General features: G+C 46.0%; 1 protein-coding gene across 9 annotated transcripts in view; it reads left to right on the plus strand.

The window, feature by feature from the left end:
- KANSL1 (KAT8 regulatory NSL complex subunit 1) overlaps positions 1–19,439 on the plus strand; it is a 351,273-nt gene that overhangs the window by 257,409 nt on the left and 74,425 nt on the right. For all 9 annotated transcript variants that reach the window (XM_085879826.1, XM_085879828.1, XM_085879819.1 and 6 more), the window contains one exon: positions 4,145–4,199. In XM_085879826.1, the coding sequence (XP_085735952.1) occupies positions 4,145–4,199 (55 nt within the window). The remainder of the gene's footprint in view (positions 1–4,144; positions 4,200–19,439) is intronic.

Here is a 19,439-nt window from a genome sequence, read left to right on the forward strand (position 1 = left end):
GATGATTTGGTGATTCCATAAAAAAAACAAAAAACAGCCGTTTTTACAGCCATTTTCCCCTGCTTTTTGTGGGCTCCATGCAATCATGGTTCCCTTCTTGAGGCAATGTTTTTTTTTTTTTTATGGCCGGATGCCATTCCTGCCTCCAACTCTGGTCACCTCTTACAACACACAGGGATATGGTACACCTATTCTGACCAGGGCATATACCGGGACCAGGACACTGGTACTCATTTCGCCGACCTCGGTAGGATGACAGGCTGAGTCAACCCCCTGGTGTTAATTCAGTGGAAAACGGGGCTCGAACTCAGGACCCTACGATCCCAAGCTTACCACCCTAACCACTAAGCCAACATCAGGCATATGGTGATTGCATAAAAAGGTGCAAAAACAGATCCCTGCAACTAAAAACCAAAGTGGTAATGTTTGCTGATTTCCAAGCATGTGGCAGATGACTTTAAAGAGCAGGTTTTGGGTCGCTGATGACTTCGCGTGATTTGAAGGTTGTAAGCACATTAATAAACGTGGGGTATTTATTTTCTTACATTTGAAACTCAAAATATGCTAAAATTAACTTTTAAGTCAAAACTTTTCTCGGTGATCGAAAAACAGAGCGGAAGTTACCGAAGATGCAATGACGTCACGTTCTCCGAAAACTTCGTGAACATTCGGAAACAGCGTGTAAACAATGGCGAGATGCGAATCAGAGAGTGATTTCAGCGGCGATGAAATTGAGTGTGTTCATTCCGATATTGCCGAGGACGAGTCGGAGGATGATGCGAATTTCTACTATGGGGTTTCTGGCCCTGAGCCATATAAATTTGAGCCACTTGCAAGTGCCAGAAAACGGCCTATTTCGTGTACAAGTGGCAGGACTGACTGTCCGGCAGTTCACACTGACAGACTTCACCAGACAGATTGGTTTGTAGATTTTCATTTTCTTGTTTGATGCATAAAATAATGTAAAGTTTGATTCGTCTGTGACTTAATATAATAATTTCTTAACCCTGTCTTAGCCTGGTGTTGGCTCAGTGCTTAGGGTGGTGACTTGGGATCCCAGGGTCCTGAGTTCAAGCCCCGTCGGCCGCTGAATTAATACACCAAGGGGTTGACTCAGCCTGTCATCCTTCCGAGGTTGGCGAAATGAGTACAAGTTCCAGTGTGTGTACTGGTAGAGGGGCACTGCATCAGCGACACAGTCACGCTTCAAGAAATGAAAGCTACTCCGGCAGCTAAGCTGCCATACGACCACCACCAACCCTCTTGTCACTCAAGAGTCAGAAATAGAATGAATCAATAATGCACCCAAATATAATGGACCCTTGGTGTTGAAGTCTTTCTGACAGCTGAGCTTGACCTCAGCGAAAGTGATGATGGCGTGGCCGATGGGGAAGAGATTCTCATCCCCGTTCCCCATTACGGGTTACAACGTACGGACTTCCGGATAGTGATGACTTACTCTATTCTAATAATTTCTCGATTTCTTATGCGCATTTATAGATAAACACAATGCCCCAATACTTGAGAGGTGACAAAGTGTGAGAAGATGAAGTAGGAGCCAGCTGAGGAGTTGAAGGCTGAATGGTGGGCACAGCGTCACGCTTGTTTTGAAACCGATCTCACTCATTGCGTTGCCTTCGTAATCCTCGGCTGTGAAATGGTCACCACAAACGGCAAGTCGATCCAAAGGGTCCTCGATACCCGTTTTCTTTGGGGGAAAATTCGCCCATTTTGTTTGTTCAAATCTTATCCACTGCCGGCGAATGTTTGATTCCTTCGGGAATCGGTGGGAGCGATTACCCGTTTTCCAGCCATTTTCGCAAAACATGATGACACACGTATGACGCATGATGTGCAAATATCCAAATAACTTCGTTCTACAATAATTCAAAATAAAAAAGGATAATATAGACAGTTGCAAGCTCAAAACGAGAACGGGTACTCGGTAGAGCGCATACCTTCGCCGCCGCAACTTTTTTCTGGCCACATTTGAAAAACGCCCATGACGTCACAACCGTCAGTCCGATTGACGTCAAATTTGGTGTGTAACCTCCTTGAAGGCAGTCCAACAAAATTGAATCATAAACACTGAAAAATTAAAAAGTTGAAAAATGACGTCATCTTTTGACGACATTTTGACGCACTTCCGGGGACGTTACGTCCAATTGGGGACAACCATTCTGAAAGCTCGTAGTTCACTGAACGTTTTAACGTTGGTTTCATGTCAATAGCTCTATTAGATCTGAAGCTATGCCTACAAGTATATTTTGACCTTGAGTGTGACCTTGACCTTGACTACAGAGTTAATTGGCAAAACCTGTACATCAATAAGCAGATATTTTGGTACTGATCCTAATGCCTGGATTTGGGAGACTTTGCTTTATAAATTATATAGATATTTGAATGTAAAATATCAGGACATTTTAGCCACAATTGAAAAACGTCATGTTCAAACGTCAATGACGTCATAACGGTCAGTCCGATCGAAGTCAAATTTGGTGTGTGACGTCCTTAAGGTAAGTCCTACAAAATGGTATGATCAAAACTGATGAGATCGAAAATTGAAAATTTACGTCATCTTGTGACGTCATTTAGACGCACTTCCGATGACGTTACGTCAAATCCGACACGACATATCCGAAAGGTATCTCGTCATGGAACAATATGGCGGTGGTTGCATGTCGATAGCTGTATTATGAAGGAATTTATGCTCAAAAGAGTGTTTTTGACCTTTTCATGACCTTGACCTTGACCTTTGACCCGATCGCTCCCAAAAGCTAATCAAATCGTCCTTTGATACTCACGAATCATCCCACCAAATTTCATGCAATTTGGTTTAATACTTTCTGAGTTATGCGAATAACAAACAAACACACATATTCACAAATAAATAAATACACAGCGACCAAAACATAACCTTTTGCAGAATGCGAAGGTAATTAGCGAAAGAACAGCCTGCTCAACTGGACACTTCTTCAATGAGCGAGTGAGCGCCGCTTTGTTTTGGAGAACGTGACGTCACCATCCATATATGGGCACACGGCTGTTTTTTCAACGGCCTCGAGAAATAACAACTTCGGAGTTAAATTTCAATAATCTCCCCAATTGTTAGGCAACCACAATAGTTTGCATCGAACTAAATTAATGCACATATAATCACATTGATAAATTTTCAGAACATGTTTGGTGACCTTTAACCTGCTCTTTAAGCAAATGAGAGGGTGAATTATAACAGAGAGAGGGTGAGCAAGAGCAGAGGAGCAGGTTTTCAGGTTCTTGCTTTCAAATCACAAGCAGGTTGTTTTGTCTTTCTGTTTTTTACCACCTCTTATTTCTCTGTTATTGCTCCTTCAGCTCTGTCTGTCTGTCTGTCTCTCTGACTGTGTGTCTGTCTCTCTGTCTGTGTGTGTGTGTGTGTGTGCCTGTGCCTGTCTGTGTGTGTGTGTGTGTGTGCCTGTCTGTGTGTGTGTGTGTGTGTGCCTGTCTGTGTGTGTGTGTGTGTGTGTGTGTGTGTGTGTGTGTGTGTGTGTGTGTGTGTGTGTGTGTGTGTGTGCGCGCGTGTGTGCCTGTCTGTGTGTGTGTGTGTGTGTGTGTGTGCCTGTCTGTGTGTGCGTGTGTGTGCTTGTCTGTGTGTGTGTGTGTGTGTGTGTGTGTGTGTGTGTGTGTGTGTGTGTGTGTGTGTGTGTGTGTGTGTGTGTGCGCGCGCGCGCCTGTGCCTGTGCCTGTGCCTGTGCCTGTGCCTGTGCCTGTCTGTGTGTGTGTGTGTGCGCACTTGTCTGTGTGTGGTTATGCCCACTTATTATCCCACTACCTTATGGTCAGTTCATCTTTCTCTTCCAATGCCTCACTGTTGTTGGAATTTTTTTTTATGTGTTAAATATAAAACCTTTATAAAAGAGTACTTGTTCAACTGCACCAACGCTGACAAATAATGGTCTTCACTTGCATCCCGTGTTTTTACTTGTCGACATCCCACACAGTTATCTTTGGATCGTTATTGTTTGCATGATTTGGTGTAAAGTGCAACATGACATGTTGTGGTATGAGACACTATTTAATAAGGATATCCTATGTTCTTGTAGATGATGACTGTTCTTGCCAAGATATTTGACGTAAAGGTATTTTGTTTGACTCGTGTTTTTAGTTGGAAGCTGGTGGACATAAAAGCAAAGCCTGAAGAGGATGCAGGGGATGATGAGGTACGTTTGATTAATTCACACATCACCCAGGTGAACTGGCCCTGAAGTTTATTTGTTACAATGGGGGAATTTTTGATCTCCCCCCCCCCATTTTCTTCCACTTTCCATGTGAATCATGAAAGGTTAGGTTAGGTATGGGAGCAGCGCATCGCAATGTCCACTCACTTTCCGTCGGTACTCCAGGGCCTCTGTCTGACCACCCCCCTCCCCCAGGCAGATGCCTGGCCCATTCCCATCTCCTTGTAATGAAAAAAATAGTTGCAAAGTCATCCTCCCCTTCCATCACCACCGCATCCTTTCCTGGCCATTTCTCCCACACCGTACCACAACGCAACGCAACGCAACACAACACAACATACCACAGTTAGTTTGTAAGCAAATGCAGTTTGTCTATGCAAACAATTCAAATTGCTCATTCCATAATTGAAGAAACCAGTGGTTACATTTACAGTCGTAGCCAAAAATATTGGCACTGTTGCACTTTTTTCAAATAACACAATTTTTCCCAAAAATAAGTTGAAATTGACAAAAGTATTTGGTCTCCACAATTCTTTATTCCACTGTTAACATTACAGAACTTTTGTTTTTGATTCAGAACTGAATATATCCTTTTAAATCAGGTCAGGTCAGGTATGGGAGCATGTGCCAGAACAGCGCGTCGCTGCGTCCACTTTCCGCCGGCACTCCAGGGGCCTCCGTCTGGCCTTCCCCCAGGCAAATGCCAGGCCCATCCCCATCTCCTTGAGATTCTGGTCAACCTGCTGCAACCACGAGGCACGTGGTAGGCCCATTGGCCTCCTCCACTCACGAGACTCCCTCGTTGAGAGAATCTGGTGAGCAGGATCAGCATCAGGAAAACGAGCCACATGTCCATACAGCCGCAACTGACGCTCACGGACCATGCAGGAAACAAATCTCATCCGAGTCTCTCTCAGCAACCGCTCGTTGGACACAAAATCTGACCAGCGATAGCCAAGAATTCTCCGAAGAGACCTGGTACCAAAGGAATTAAGTATCCATCTCAGATCCTTGGTCAGAGTCCAAGTCTCGCATCCATAGAGCAAGACTGGAAGCACCAAGGACCTGAAGACTCAGACTTTCGTCCTCCTGCTCAGGTACCGGCAGCGCCACACCCCATGATCCAGTGAATCCATGACTCCCCAGGCCCGACCCAGACGTCTATTGACCTCTGACTCACAGCCAGCAGAGACATGAATATCACTGCCAAGGTAAGTGAATCTCTCCACGACCTCAACATCCTCACCACAAACAGGCACAGACAGGACAGCAGCATCCAATATGTCATTGAAAGCCTGGATCTTAGTTTTGACCCAAGAAACCCGTAATCTCAGCGGCTCCGACTCTTCATTCAGCACCTCGAGGGCCCCCAAAAGGATATATAAAGTCTCCGCAAAGATGACTGCATCATCTGCGAAATCAAGGTCCGAGATCTTGACATTCCCAAACGATGCACCGCAGCTTGATCTTTCCGACATCCTCCCTAAAATCCAGTCCACACAAGTGCTGAAAAATGTGGGGGCCAGTACACACCCCTGACGAACTCCAGTAACAACTGGAAATAAGTCAGAGATGGTACCACCACACTTCACAGCACTCTCAGTACCAGAGTAGAGTTCAGACATCAGATCGATCAGTTTTGGTGGCACCCCACGAAGACCAAGAATCCTCCAGAGGGCATCCCGATTCACTGAATCGAACACTTTACAGAGATCAACATAGGCTGCAAGCAGCCCCTGCCGAAACTCTCGTCTGCGTTCGGTGAGGACAGGAAGAGCAAGGATACGGTCAATCGTTGACCTCTTTGGTATGAAGCCTGACTGCTCTGGACGCTGGTGCTCAAGCAGATGGTGGCGAACCCTATCAAGAATTATCCGATCAAAGACCTTGCCCGGCACTGAGAGCAGCGTCACCCCTCGGTAGTTGTTGCAGTCTTGGTGATCACCCTTCCCTTTCCAGAGAGGGACAACAAGGCCCCTCTTCCAATCAGTTGGGATGATGCCTGTGTTCCAGGCAGAGCACAAAACTGCATGCAACGACACGAGTGCAGCATTTCCACCAGCCTTGAGAAGTTCAGCATGGATGCCACAGATCCCTGGAGCTTTACCCTGTTTCAACCGGTTCACCGCAGCCCGTGTTTCCATAAGCGAAGGTGGACCACAGTTGATTGGAGGGTCAGCAACAGGGATTGTAACACCATTGACGTCCAACTTGACAGCTGGGGGGTCAGCCCGGTACAACCGCTCAAAGTAACCGGCCCAGTGGGCCTTCACTTCAGACTCGTATGTTAAGAGCCTTCCACTCTCTGCTCTAACTGCAGTGCTCTGAGGGATGGGCTTGGATGAACACAATGCACGAATTCCCCTGAAAGCGGGACGAGAATCACCTTTCCACAGGTGATGCTCTACCCCCTCACAGATTCCTCGCACATAGGCCTCCTTGTCCACCCTAAGTGCACTACAGTTTTACGCCTCAGCTCCCTGAACAGTTCAGCTCTGCCATTCAGCCTGGCCCTGCGACTGGTCAATGGTATCCAGTGTCCCTTGAGAGACAAAATTCTTCTTTGCCCTGCGGTGAGTTCCAAGACATCCACCGGCAACATCAAGGACGGTGGTCTTGAAGGTAATCCATAACTCTTCAGGACCCCCCAAAGCACTCAGACACCCCAATTGTCAACTCAGCCTGTTCGCAAACTCCTCAACTACTCTCTCATCCTTGAGCTTGCCAACATCCAGCCTAGGCTGGGATGGTACCATTCTCCAGGATTTAAGGTGCAGCTTTGGAGTTGCTACAACAAGCCAGTGGCCAGTATTGAGGAACTGAGCACTCCGGTAGACCCTGCAGTTCTGGATCATCCTCCTGCGACCGTCAACAAGGACATGGTCAATCTCCTTTGCCACACTGCCAGCGTTGGAATACCAAGTTCAGCGATGAGCTTGTGGGCGCTGAAACCATGAACCGGCCACCCTAAGTCCATGACTTCTTGCAAAGTCAAGGAACTTAGTGCTATTCTGATTCATAGTTCCTGACCCATGGGGACCAACACACGTCTCATAACCATCCCTATCAGTTCCAGTCGATGCATTGAAATCCCCCAAGACGAGAAGTGTATCTCGTCTGGGGCACTGATCAACCACAGACTCGAGCGTGGCATAGAATGTGTCCTTCACGGTGAGATCACTCGCCTCAGTCCGAGCATAGAAAGAGACCAGGGAAATGACACCGAAGGAGTGACGAATCCTTAGTCTCATAATACGCTCGTTGACCGGTGTTACCTCAATTATCATTGGGGTCAGCTTATTGGACACAGCGACCGCAACTCCTTAAGTGTGGTAACCATCAGAGCGACCAGACCAATAGTAGGTGTGACCACCTACCATTATCTCGCCGCAATCCGGTCTCCGAACCTCGGAGAGTGCTGCAATACCGATGTCCAAACACTTGAGCTCAGATGATAACAGAGACAGGTGATCATCCTCTCTTCGGGATAGGACATTCCAGGCACCCACCCGAAGGGACCGCCTCAGGTTAACCCAAGGAGACTGCCGTCTGGTGGACGACACCTCAGCACCACTCCGGCACACTCTCCCGCAATCTGACCCAGGGGGGTTACCCCGTGGTTTCCCTCCTTTCATCAAAGATTGGGGGTCCCGAAGGCTTTGCCCCAATCCCGTCATCTGGTGAGCTGCCCTGCAAAGGGAAGCTGCACAGGAGGTACTCCCATGGAGTGGGTTTTCAGATTTTTTTGCGTTTGTGTGTTTTGCGGAATGAAGGGTTTTACAGTGGCCGGAGTGCAATTCCTGCCACCAACCTCCGAATAAAAAAGTAACCCAACTGCAGGAGGACGTCCGCAGACACAGTTGGGCACTAGATATGGATGGCCGTTGGCTCACAAGGAGCTCCTCCGCCCTTTGACAGGTTTTGTTTTTAATCCTGCTGGGTGTCCATATCCAAACACCCTCCTCACCAGAAAACCTGGTGGGGCAGACGGTTTAGTCGCTGACAACCCGCCCATGGAACAGGTTAGTACAGGTTTACATGGTAACTGCAGCAGGTCACAGATCTGACCTGACCTGACCTGACCTGACCTGACTATTTCAATCAGAAAATAAAAATATATGACATTGACAAAATTATTGACGCCCTGCACTTAATATTTGGTTGCACAGCCTTTGGACAAAATAACTGCAGTCACGTGCTTCCTATAGCCATGAATGAGCTTCCTTTACCTCTCCACTGACGGTTTGGCCCACTCTTCTGATGCAAACAGCTCCAGTTCTCCCACATTTGAAGGGTGCCTTCCCCCAAATGTGGTTTTCAAATCTCTCCACAAGTATTCAATGGGATTTTGAGCTGGACTCATTTCTGGCCACTTCAGAACAGTCCAGCGTTTTGTCTTGAACCATTCCTGGGTGCTTTTTGAAGTTTGTTGGTGGTCATTGTCCTGCAACAAGACCCTTGACCTTCGACGGAGACCCATCTTTCTGACACTGGGTTGTACATTGCATTCCAAAATGCCTTTCTTAATCTGATTTCATGATGCCTTGCACACATTCAAGGCACCCAGTGCCAGAGGCAACACAGCAACCCAAAACATAACTGAACCTCCATGTTTGATTGTGGGGAAGGTGTTCTTTTCTTTGAAGGCTTCATTTTGTTTTCTGTAATCATAGAGATGATGTGCTTCACCAACAAGCTCTAATTTTGTCTCATCTGTCCACAGGACATTCTCCGAGAAGGATTTTGGCTTGTTCAGGTGTGTTTTTGCAAACTCCAGTTGGGCTTTCTTTTGTCTCTCAGCAGTGTGGTCCTCCTGGGTCGACCTACCATAGAACCCCATGTCATTAAGTTGGTGATGGATGGTGTGAGTTGAAACTGTTGTACCTTTTGTCTGAAGATCAGCTTGAATGTGTTTGGCAGTTGATTGAGGGTGCTTTCTCCGCCATTCGAACAATCCTTCGCGACAATCTTCGATCGAGTTTTTATCTTGCGGCCACGTTCAGGGAGGTTGGCTACAGGCAGACCAATCAGCCTTCTCCCAATCATCGGCAAGGTTATGGAATCCATCATCACTTCAGACATAAAATCCTTCCTCTTCTCCAGTGGCTTGAGTTCCGATCATCAATTTGGATTCAGCCCAGTTCACTCTTCCCTGGATATGCTGCTTCTGCCCTCCCAACAATGAATGGAGGTCCTCAATGCCAGACATAAAATCAGAGCCATCTCCCTTGACATATCGCATGCTTTCGATACAGTCTGGCACCCCGCCCTGCTCACCAAACTCTCCTCCGATGGTATCCAAGGACAATTCCACTCATGGCTCACAGACTTCCTCTCCTGTTGCAGCCAATGTGTGGCCCTGACTGGAGTTCTCTCATCCCCTCTTCTTGTCCAGGCTGGAGTTCCTCAAGGCAGAGTTCTGGGCCCTGTTCTTTTTCTTGTTTTCATCAATGATCTCTCTGACTCTGGAAAATCCTCTTTATCTCTTTGCTGATGACTCCACCTTCTGCCGTGCCATCTGTCATCCCTCAGACCAGCAAGGAACAGCTTCTTCTCTCTCTGCAGATCTGGTTGAAATCACAAACTGGTCCAACACGTGGAACATGTCTTTCAATCCTGACAAATCTCACACTCACTTTGTCTCTCCGAAAAGGACCGTGTGGAACTCCCACCCTCCCACCATCCACTTTCTCAACAATCCTCTGGAAGAAGTCCTTTCTTTCAAGCTTCTGGGTCTCACAATCTGCCATGATCTTTACTGGGAAAGCTACATTTCCAACCTGGCCTCCAAAGCCAGTCGCCGACTGGGAGTCCTCCGTCGTGCCAAGTCCTCCTTCGGCCCACCTGAGCTTCTGACCACATACAAAGCTTTCGTCCCCAGCCTGATGGAGTACTGCTCTCCCCTCTGGGCTAGTCCTCTTGCCTCTCACCTTTGTTGGCTTTATGCTGTGGAAACCAAGGTATTTTGGATCATTGGTGTCTCCCGCGGTGAGGTTGAGTCTTTGGGCCTCTCACGCTCTCATTGCAGGCAGGTCGGTGGTCTTTGTCTTCTACTATCTCTTCTCTAGTCTCACCCCCCCTTGCTCTGTCTGCGATTTGTCCCTACCATATTTCAGCTGGGCACTCAAGGTCCGCCAACAACCCCCTTCTGGTAAAACTACCAAAATCAGGAATCACTGCTCACCATCACTCTTTCATTCCTCTTTTTTCCCGCCTTTGGAATAAACTTCCTCACTCTGTTCAATCCCATTCTTCCCTCCAAGCTTTCAAAACGGCTGTTCACCACCACCTCTTATCGTCCGCCATCCATGAATCCACCTCAAACCCACCTCCTTCAAATTCCCTGCTTTCCTTCCTGAAAATCCCTGTATGTCCATCTTGTGTACCCCATGTTCCCTGCCCCAACCCTCTCACTTCCATAGATCTCCTAATGTCACTTCCCCACTGTTTTGTCCTTCTCACTCCTGCCTCTCTTGTCGCATGCTCCCCGTGATGTGCATTGTGTGTTAGCTGTCATACGAGCCTCGGCAAGGTATACAATTTTTTTTATTATAAATAAAATTTTTTATGGTGTCTATTGACTTCTGTCATGTCTCTGTCTCGTCCCTCCGGTCAAATGGATAGGGGACTAATTAGGCAATTCTCTGTGTCAAATATGTAAGTCTAATAATTGTAGAATCAAAAATGGCTGGTCTCATCTCCACTAAGTTTTGCATACGTGCTGAGGGTACCAACGGTTTGGTCATTATTACCGCAACATAGAGCCCCCCCATCCCTCCTCCCCCTCACAAGGGTGGGGAGATGACTTGCAATTTTCACCTTTACATGTGGAATATTCTAACTTGGGCATGCTGCTTCTATTCTGCCAACAATGGCGGAGGCCTTCAATATCAGACATCAGACCAGGGCCACCTTTCTGGACATATCTCGAGCTTTTGATACAGTCTGGTATCCTGCCTTCCTCTCCAAACTGTGTGCCTATGGAATCCAAGGCCAACTCCACTCTTGGATTACTGACTTCCTCCACTCGGAGACAATGTGTGGTTTTCAACGGAACCCTTTCATCTCCTCTCGCTGTCAAGGCTGGAGTACCACAAGGCAGTGTTCTTGGCTCCATATTATTCCTAATCTTCATCAATGATCTCACTGACTGGAAAATCCTCTTTATGTCGTTGCTGATGACCACCCTTTGCCATGACATATCTCATCCTTCTGAAAGACAGGCAGCAACCTCTCCCCTCTCTTCATTTTCACAAAATCACAAACTGGTCAAACACAATTTTGCTTATGTATCCATATTGTCCACCCTTTGTGTTCTCCTCGACCCCCCCCCCCCAACGCTCCCCAAATCGTTGCCTGCATCCCTTGTTTATCCGTCTCGGTCTACTTTCTCCCTCTGCTCTGCTTTTGGTGTTTCCCCTTTCTCTCTTGCTGTTCCCTTTGTTATGTTGTGTCCTGAAATTATGCTGTCCTGCTTTGTTCGAGTAGTACTACAGATATGTAAATGAATTGTGCCTTTGATAGAAGCATGAAAATTGGCACACTGTTGGAATATACCTTGAGCAAGATTTTGGATTAGTGGTCCATCACAGATTTGCCCTGTGACAAAAGTGGTGGCCATTTTCCATGATGGCCACTATCGGCTGTTTTGTCCCTTTGATATCCATCCAGTCAATTGTCAGGTGATTTATTTGTATTATCTACCTCATATCAGTGGTTTATGTAACTCTACAATGGTAGATAATGCCAAATATCATTATTGGGTGGGGGGGGGGGGGTGGTCCTAAAGCATTGCTTTTATTTTAAGTGGGGACAACTTCACTGGAGCAATTGCCTTTCGAGCTACCAATGAGCACACATTGATTAAAGGGACTTGTTATGTTTCAGTTTACAGCTCAATGTGTCCTATTCATGTCTCATACATCTTGTGACCATTGTTACCTGTCAGTCAATCAGTGCAAAGTCCACCGCAGAGACAAAGAGCAGTGCACTGCAGAGCAGCCTTCTGGCACTTGCAGTGTCCTGTGCAGCCCTTCTTGCAGCCACAAAGTATGAGTTCCCTACAAGCTTGCATGGCTTCTGGTAGAGTTGTGCAGCATACTTCCTAGCCTCCCCCGACCTTCTTGTTCCACCCCCATTCACTTGGAGATGGAAGCTCTGGAGCCGCAATCAGTGTTCTGGGCCCAGCCCTGACCAGCCTGGAAGGCAGCCCTTTTGATGTGTTGGATGAGTGCAGCCTGTTTTGGAGGCAAACAATCAGTTGCTCTGCCTTTCTGAGCGAACAGCTGTTTCCTTGCTTTGTTGACACACTTCTGGCTACTGGTGATCGTGTAGCAGGACCACTAATCGCTCCAGTAGCCCCAGCCATTCCTCTATAGATTGTGGGCTTGGCCTAGCAAACAAGGTACAGAATTCTGGGGTGGCATGGCCATATGTGTTCCAGTTGTCCCATGCAGTCCTCTTTACCTCTGCCTCCAAAACAGGACACCTTGTCGCACCCAGTGAAGGTGTGGAACACCCAGTGAAGCCAAATATGGCGGCACCCAGTGAAGGCTGTTATGGCCAGAACTACAACATCCGTGTCAACTGTGCATATTGACACTTTGCTGTGCCCTTGCTATACAGCATCTTCTCGGTGGAGAAGGATGCGAGTGTTGGCCTCTTTATGGGTGCATGGAGCCAGACCCAAGACATCTTGGCGATTTGTGCGAAGCACATCAGTCTGGAATGTGGTGATGACCTATTTGTTCGTGTTGATGCCTGCTGCGTTCGTTGCCAGGAAGGAGAACGACTCTCTTGTTGTTATCGATGCGGAGAAATGCCTGCCAGTTTCCAGGAATTGCACTCGATGGATCGACACGTTTCATAACCCCTTTATCTATCTTGCTGTGAGTGTCAGCCTTCAAGCTTTCAGGCATGTACATATCCCAGATGATGTCTAATCTGGTTACCTGCTGAAGCTGTGATGTGATGTATGGCATGAAAACATCAGTGGCATCATTTTGAAACGTCTTTGCAGTCCCAGGTCACAGATGTTGATGATGGCAGCGCCATCAAGGATAGTGACCTGAACTGTGAGACTGGAGGCATTCTCTTTTGCAGGAATATGGTCTTGCAACAAGTCTGACTTTGTCCCGGTTCTCAGGACACCCATCTGTTACAGTGCTGGTGGACAGGCCTGATTTTCATGCTCGAAGAACTCGTCCATATCACCATTGTGTATCTGGGAGGTAATGTACAGTCTGGAGAAGTATGAGCAGTTATTCTTCAGGAATAACAGCTGCAGCTGTTTGCTTGACTTCTCTCTGATTGGAGGCTGGCTGAGGAGATGGAGGTAGTTCCACTTGACAGGATCTGCAATGGGAATTGTTTGGCTGACCAGTCTCTCCTTTACATATGTCTCATACAAGTTGGGTCCAAGTTTCTCAATCTGGCACACCATGTCTGCCACAGATATATTTGCATGCACTGTTCCTACTGTCCAGTACAAGAAGATCACTGCTGTTCTCACTGAATGGGTTTCCCATCTCTTCTCTGACTCCACTCAGTGGTTTCACATCTCGCGCAAATGCTATCTGTGCATGCTTATTTTGTTCATGGTGACACCGATCTGTGTCCTGCCTCTTCTCGGTTGAACCCTCAAATTCTCCAATCAAATGAGCCATCTCGGGACCAGATACCATCCAGCGACGCAGAGCTGCCGGGTTCTCTCTTAGGCCTACAGCCCCACCATCACCTTTCACAGAGGCATTATTCTGCTCTTGAGCCTGGTCAATGGCAATAGCAGAGAATGCACACTTTGACTTTTTCACTGCAAAGTTCCCCTTCAGGAACTCAGCATAGACATCAGGATAGCACTCTTTCGGTGAAACCATGTCCTGCAAGTGGACCGGTATCCATCTGGCATAGTGGCAGTCATCCAAAGCAAAGAACCAAGGAACAATATTGGCCAGGGCTTCTACGTAGAGCTCGATGTCTCCCTCACATATTGCTCTCACAAAAATCATCACATTCAACTCCACCTGCAGGATGATGGATCCGAATTGGAAATGGGAACATGCATCAGCCCTTTCAGTACACCAGTCTTCCAGACGTCACTTTGCTTTGGTCTTCCAAGTTTTTGCTGTACTCGGTGTAGGCCTTCTTCAGAAGTAGATACAAACTACTGGCTGTGACTTTATGAGCCTGACGGGACGCGTGTCACATGGGATTGTTTCAGAAATTAATCTGCTGTTCTCGGTGTGGCGACACCTGCCTGAACGAGTGCTCCTGACCACCCGCTGCCCTCCAGAAGATCTCGAAGTGTCTTGAGAGCTGCCATCTCAATGTTTAGCCCACCAAACATCACAACAAAGTGATCCTCTCCATGAGTTGTTGGCCAGCTCCACTGGATTTCCTTTGCAACTGTATACAGTGGCTGGTCACATGTGATGATTGTCACCTAACCAGGATTCAGGAATTCAACCGCAGTCTTCACAACGTCCACAGAGTGGTGAATCATGGGCACTGATGTGGCCTGGTCAGGGAAGAGAGGCAGCAAGGAAATGAGCACCACTTCGCTGTCTTCTTGTGGTGCTGCTTGATGGCTAGCGTGGTATGCAGCCCAGGAGATCATTTCATTCCCATGCAGGTTGTCTGTCAGTGTCCAGCGCCTGCCGCAAATGCTCAAGCCAGCTGTTAAACAATAGTGCATGTTGATCAAGATATCGTTAAGATTCATTTATTAGTGAGAAAAACCTTCTTCTCACTGATACTTTTAAAGACAACTATCTCAGCGTAAGATGCATATATTTTGCCATGTGTGTTGTTTTGTGTCCGATTTGAAAATAGAGTGGTGAGGGGAATTTATTGTAGTAAATCTATTACTTAAAACTTGCCCATATTCCTTCTGCATGGCTTGTGGTATGAGCTGACTGACGGCCTGCTTTGTTTTCGGCCTTCTTGCTTTGGCACAGGTGGATTTTGTTTGACAGGAGAAACAGGAGGGATACTAGTGGAGGTCTCGGACAGGCGTGTCGTCGTCCTCTTGGTAGCAGTATCACCATGCGTGACAACAGCCTGAGCAACTCCACTGAATTTCTTGTCTGGGTGTTGAAACGGGGAGATCCCAGTTCCATGGAATGAGTCATGCACACTGGTAGAGCTGGGGCTATGGTCAATATTGTCAACTGCAGCAGTTGTGAAAACACCACCTTTCAGTTCAGGAGGACAACCAGCTTTCTCCATCCTGTAGTGATGACAGATCTTGTTGCCTAGCTCAGTTGAGATGTCCAGCAGACGGTTGTATGCGATGCTCAGCCCCAGCTCAGACAGATTGTCCACAGGTTCGCGCTTACGAGTTTTCGTGTGTACCATCACACCTACGTAGATAGGCAGAGGTGTTTCCCGTTCTTGGCTGTGCCTGGTTGTACTTGTCGCCTGATTATTCCGACGTCGTACCAAACTGCTGTGCATCAGGAGCTGCAAAATGGTGAGAACTGGTTGGGGCTTTGCTGATGAACTTGACTGTGATTTGATGCTTGGTCCATTCAACACCATAGCAATTAGTGCCAAGAGGTAAACTGGCACAGAATCTTCCTGACACTTGGTTCCAAATGAACCACTGAACTGGTTTTTCATTTTGAACATGTCTCGACTCACTATGTTTGCAGCCCTGGTGAGATGAACAGCATCATTTTCAGCATCATGCTCACATGCCTTCCTCAATGTGGATTCAACATCTGCATTGGAAATGAGGGCCGCATCTCGACCTTGCTTGTGAGCTTCCATGTCCAGAAAGTAACCCAACATTCTGTCTTTGAGCTTGGTGGAGTGGATGCGCCCGACGACATCAGGCCCAAGTTGTTTCAGTCTGGTGCTGTACAGATTCGCCAGGTCCATGAGTTTGAAGATGGGTGCAACTCGATCGTCCATGCGAGCATCTTCAACATCGGATACCAGTCCAGCAAATACAATGCCATGGTTCACCGTGTCCACATTAGACTCTTCAGATGTTCTTGTTTCTCTTGCTCTATTGTACAAGGAGACCAGGCACTGCACATGGTACTGGACGTCTTGTGCAATTCGGTCTCCTGCACTCAATTTGGTAAGTCGTCGTTTGTCCTGCAATTTGAGGGCAAATTGTTGGACATGGATATTAACCCTGAATGTGATGCTTTTCACAAGGACCCTCCAGCTGGTGCAGGTTTCCCACAGAGGAAGCATGTTTCAATGTCAGCACTTGTTTCTCCCAAACTCTGACTGAACTTCTGAGAGGCATCTGCAGTATATCCCATCAGTCTATTCCTCTTCTCTGCATGGTTTCATTTGGTTTTGGTGTACTCAAGTGTACATGGGTCATGGCACTTGGCTTTGTGCTGCTGCAGTATTGCCTCAATGCCCTTGCCATCATCAAGGCATGATAGATTTATTGCTATTGCCAAACAACAAATCCTACTGAAACTAACAAGGTGGTTAGCAATTGTCATGTAGCCTGCTCCCTGTGTGTCATGTCTGGATTCAGCTGGGCAGCAAAGCACCTCTGATGTGTCTTCCTGGCACAGAGCACACTTGCTCCAGTCTGTTGTTGGACAATGTGTTGATATGCCATGCTGGAGAGGATCCACCACCTTGTACATTTATGCCATTGTCACACTGCTACACCTGAAAGCAGAAATAGGGAATGAATGAGTAGGCTGGAAACATAAGATGAGTAAGTACAAGATGACAGGAAATGCCCAACCAAAGATTAATCCAAAAGTGCAGCATAGCGATAATCACTTTACATATGAACAATATTACGTAGTTAACCTCCGCCATCGAAGATCGGAGGTTACTGTATTCACCCCTTTCTGTTTGTTACCTTCGCATTCTGCGAAAGGTTATGTTTTGGTCGGCATGTATTTATTTATTTATTTATTTATTTATTTATTTATTTTTAATCTTGTGATTCGTATAACTCAAAAAGTATTAAACCGAATTGCATGAAATTTGGTGGGATGATTGGTTATTAGCCAGGAAGCATTCAATTAGATTTTGGGATCGTTTGGGTCAAAGGTCAAGGTCACGAAAAGGTCAAAATCGTATTTTTACGATAACACGGTCAATTTTTATTCAATTTGCATGCAACTAACGCCAAAATGTTCAGAATTCAATGCCTCATCTTGTGATATGCAATATGACACAATGACACCCATACTCTTGTTACCGGTTAGGGGTCAAAGGTCAGGGGGGTCACGACCTTGAAAAATATGCGGTTTTTGGCATAACGCGGTCAATTCTTGTCCGCTTTACATGAACCCAGCACCAAAATGTTAAGAATTTAATGCCCAATCTTGTGACACAATGACGTCATAACACATGTCACCGGTTGGGGTAAAATGTTGGGGGGGGGGGGTCACGCCCTTGAAAAATATGCGGTTTTCGGCATAACTCAGCCAATTCTTATTCAATTTGCATGAAACCAGCATCAAACGAGATTACCTTCTCTTGTTGAAACGTTGTATTCACCGAGCTTGCGAGTGAAGACTCGCCAAAACGACGTGAGTTGATTGTTGTTTAGTCCGTAGCCCCCGAAAGTCGGGGGGGGGTGTCATGACATTATAGATATGTGGTTTGTGTCATAAGACCATTCATATGAAACCAGTTCCCCACACTCATACCAAGAACAAAAAAAGTAGTGGCGGCGAAGGTATGCGCTCTATGAGTGCCCGTTCTAGTTTGTTTGTATGTTTGTTTGTTTGTGAACAGTATAACGGAAAAACTCCTCGACGGATTTCGACGAAACTTGGTGGGAGGATTAGGTATGGTCCAAGGATCATGCCATTAGATTTTGGACTTGGTCCAAAATCCAATATGGTCGCAATGGTGGCCATTTTGAAAAAATATTTGAATTTCTTTTTTTTTGCATTTCTACATGTTTTAAGTGATTTCCAACCCCCCCCCCCCCCCCAAAAAAAAAAAATTGTTAGAGAAAAAAAAATTTTGCAACTTTTTTTTCAACAAAATTTCTATTTTTTTTTTTTTTGCATTTCTACATGTTATAAGTGATTTCCAACAAAAAACATGCCAAAATTATAATTGCGGCTGATTTTGGAACTTCAGGTGGATATACCCATGTAAAATCAATTTCTGTCTCAAGGAATCTAGTTATGACGAATGAATTGAGTATGTAAAAGCTAAAAGTAAAAGGGAAAGTTGCAAACTCTTACTCTGTGGCCACTGTTGACGTAAAATTGAATGAATAGGATATCAGGTTTACTTGAGTGACCCAGCAGTATTGGCGGTGGAGGTTTTGCAATCTACCGAGTGCTCCCCCTCTAGTTCACTCTGTTACACCTTTAAAAACAGAAGAGATTTTGCTTCTATATGTTTTACCAGAACTAAGAACAAAATTTTGATCAACACAATATCATACGTAATTATCATGTCTTTGGTGGCCATTTTGGAAAATGTCTGCCATTCCTGTCACGGGACAAATCTTTGATGGCCGAGCCAAAAATCTTGCCAAGGGCATGCCCTAACTGTTTGCCAAATTTCATGCTTCTATCGTCAACGGCACAATTCCACCAAATAGTTCACATAACTGCTGTACTAGAGGTAATCACTCTTCCATTTGTAGTTTGATCTCTTCTGTGTAATTTGAGCCTTGATCATGTTTTAAAAAAAATAAAATACCCTGACATTCGCGGGTCCCGACATCTGTGGCATTGTTCAGGAAAGTATCCCCCACGAATAGCAGGGTCTGACAGTACCTTTCTTTCTGAAAATAAAGTTTACAATCAATGTATGGGACGAACAATGATGTGGTCTGGCAATGAATCATTGTCTTTTACAGAAAGGGCAAAAATTGATCGACATGTAAAGAGCCAAGGAAATGTATGTTTTACCCAACAGGAAGAGAATACGAAAGAACAGACAACTATACTTGACAACATATAAGTCACAATCAAAAGACTGAAATGGTACTCAGCTGGATTCGTAGCACGAAGAATGTGGAAAACCAAAAAAATGTCGCACAAAGTGCAAGATCCTGGATTTGGTGCAAAGTATAAGAACAATTGTTGTGGCACAGGCAACAATTTAATAAGTCTATCGTACAGTGACTTCAGAAAGTATTCATACCCCTTGACTTTTTCATATTTTGTTGTGTTACAAGCTGAATTTTATTTGGATTAAACCGAAATATTTTATCACTGGTCGACACAAAATACCCCATAATAAAACATGACTTTAGAAATTTTT

Source organism: Eptatretus burgeri, chromosome 4 (genome assembly GCF_056783735.1).
Source record: "Eptatretus burgeri isolate ZD-2024b chromosome 4, Ebu_testis_v1, whole genome shotgun sequence".
Taxonomy (NCBI): Eukaryota; Metazoa; Chordata; class Myxini; order Myxiniformes; family Myxinidae; genus Eptatretus; species Eptatretus burgeri.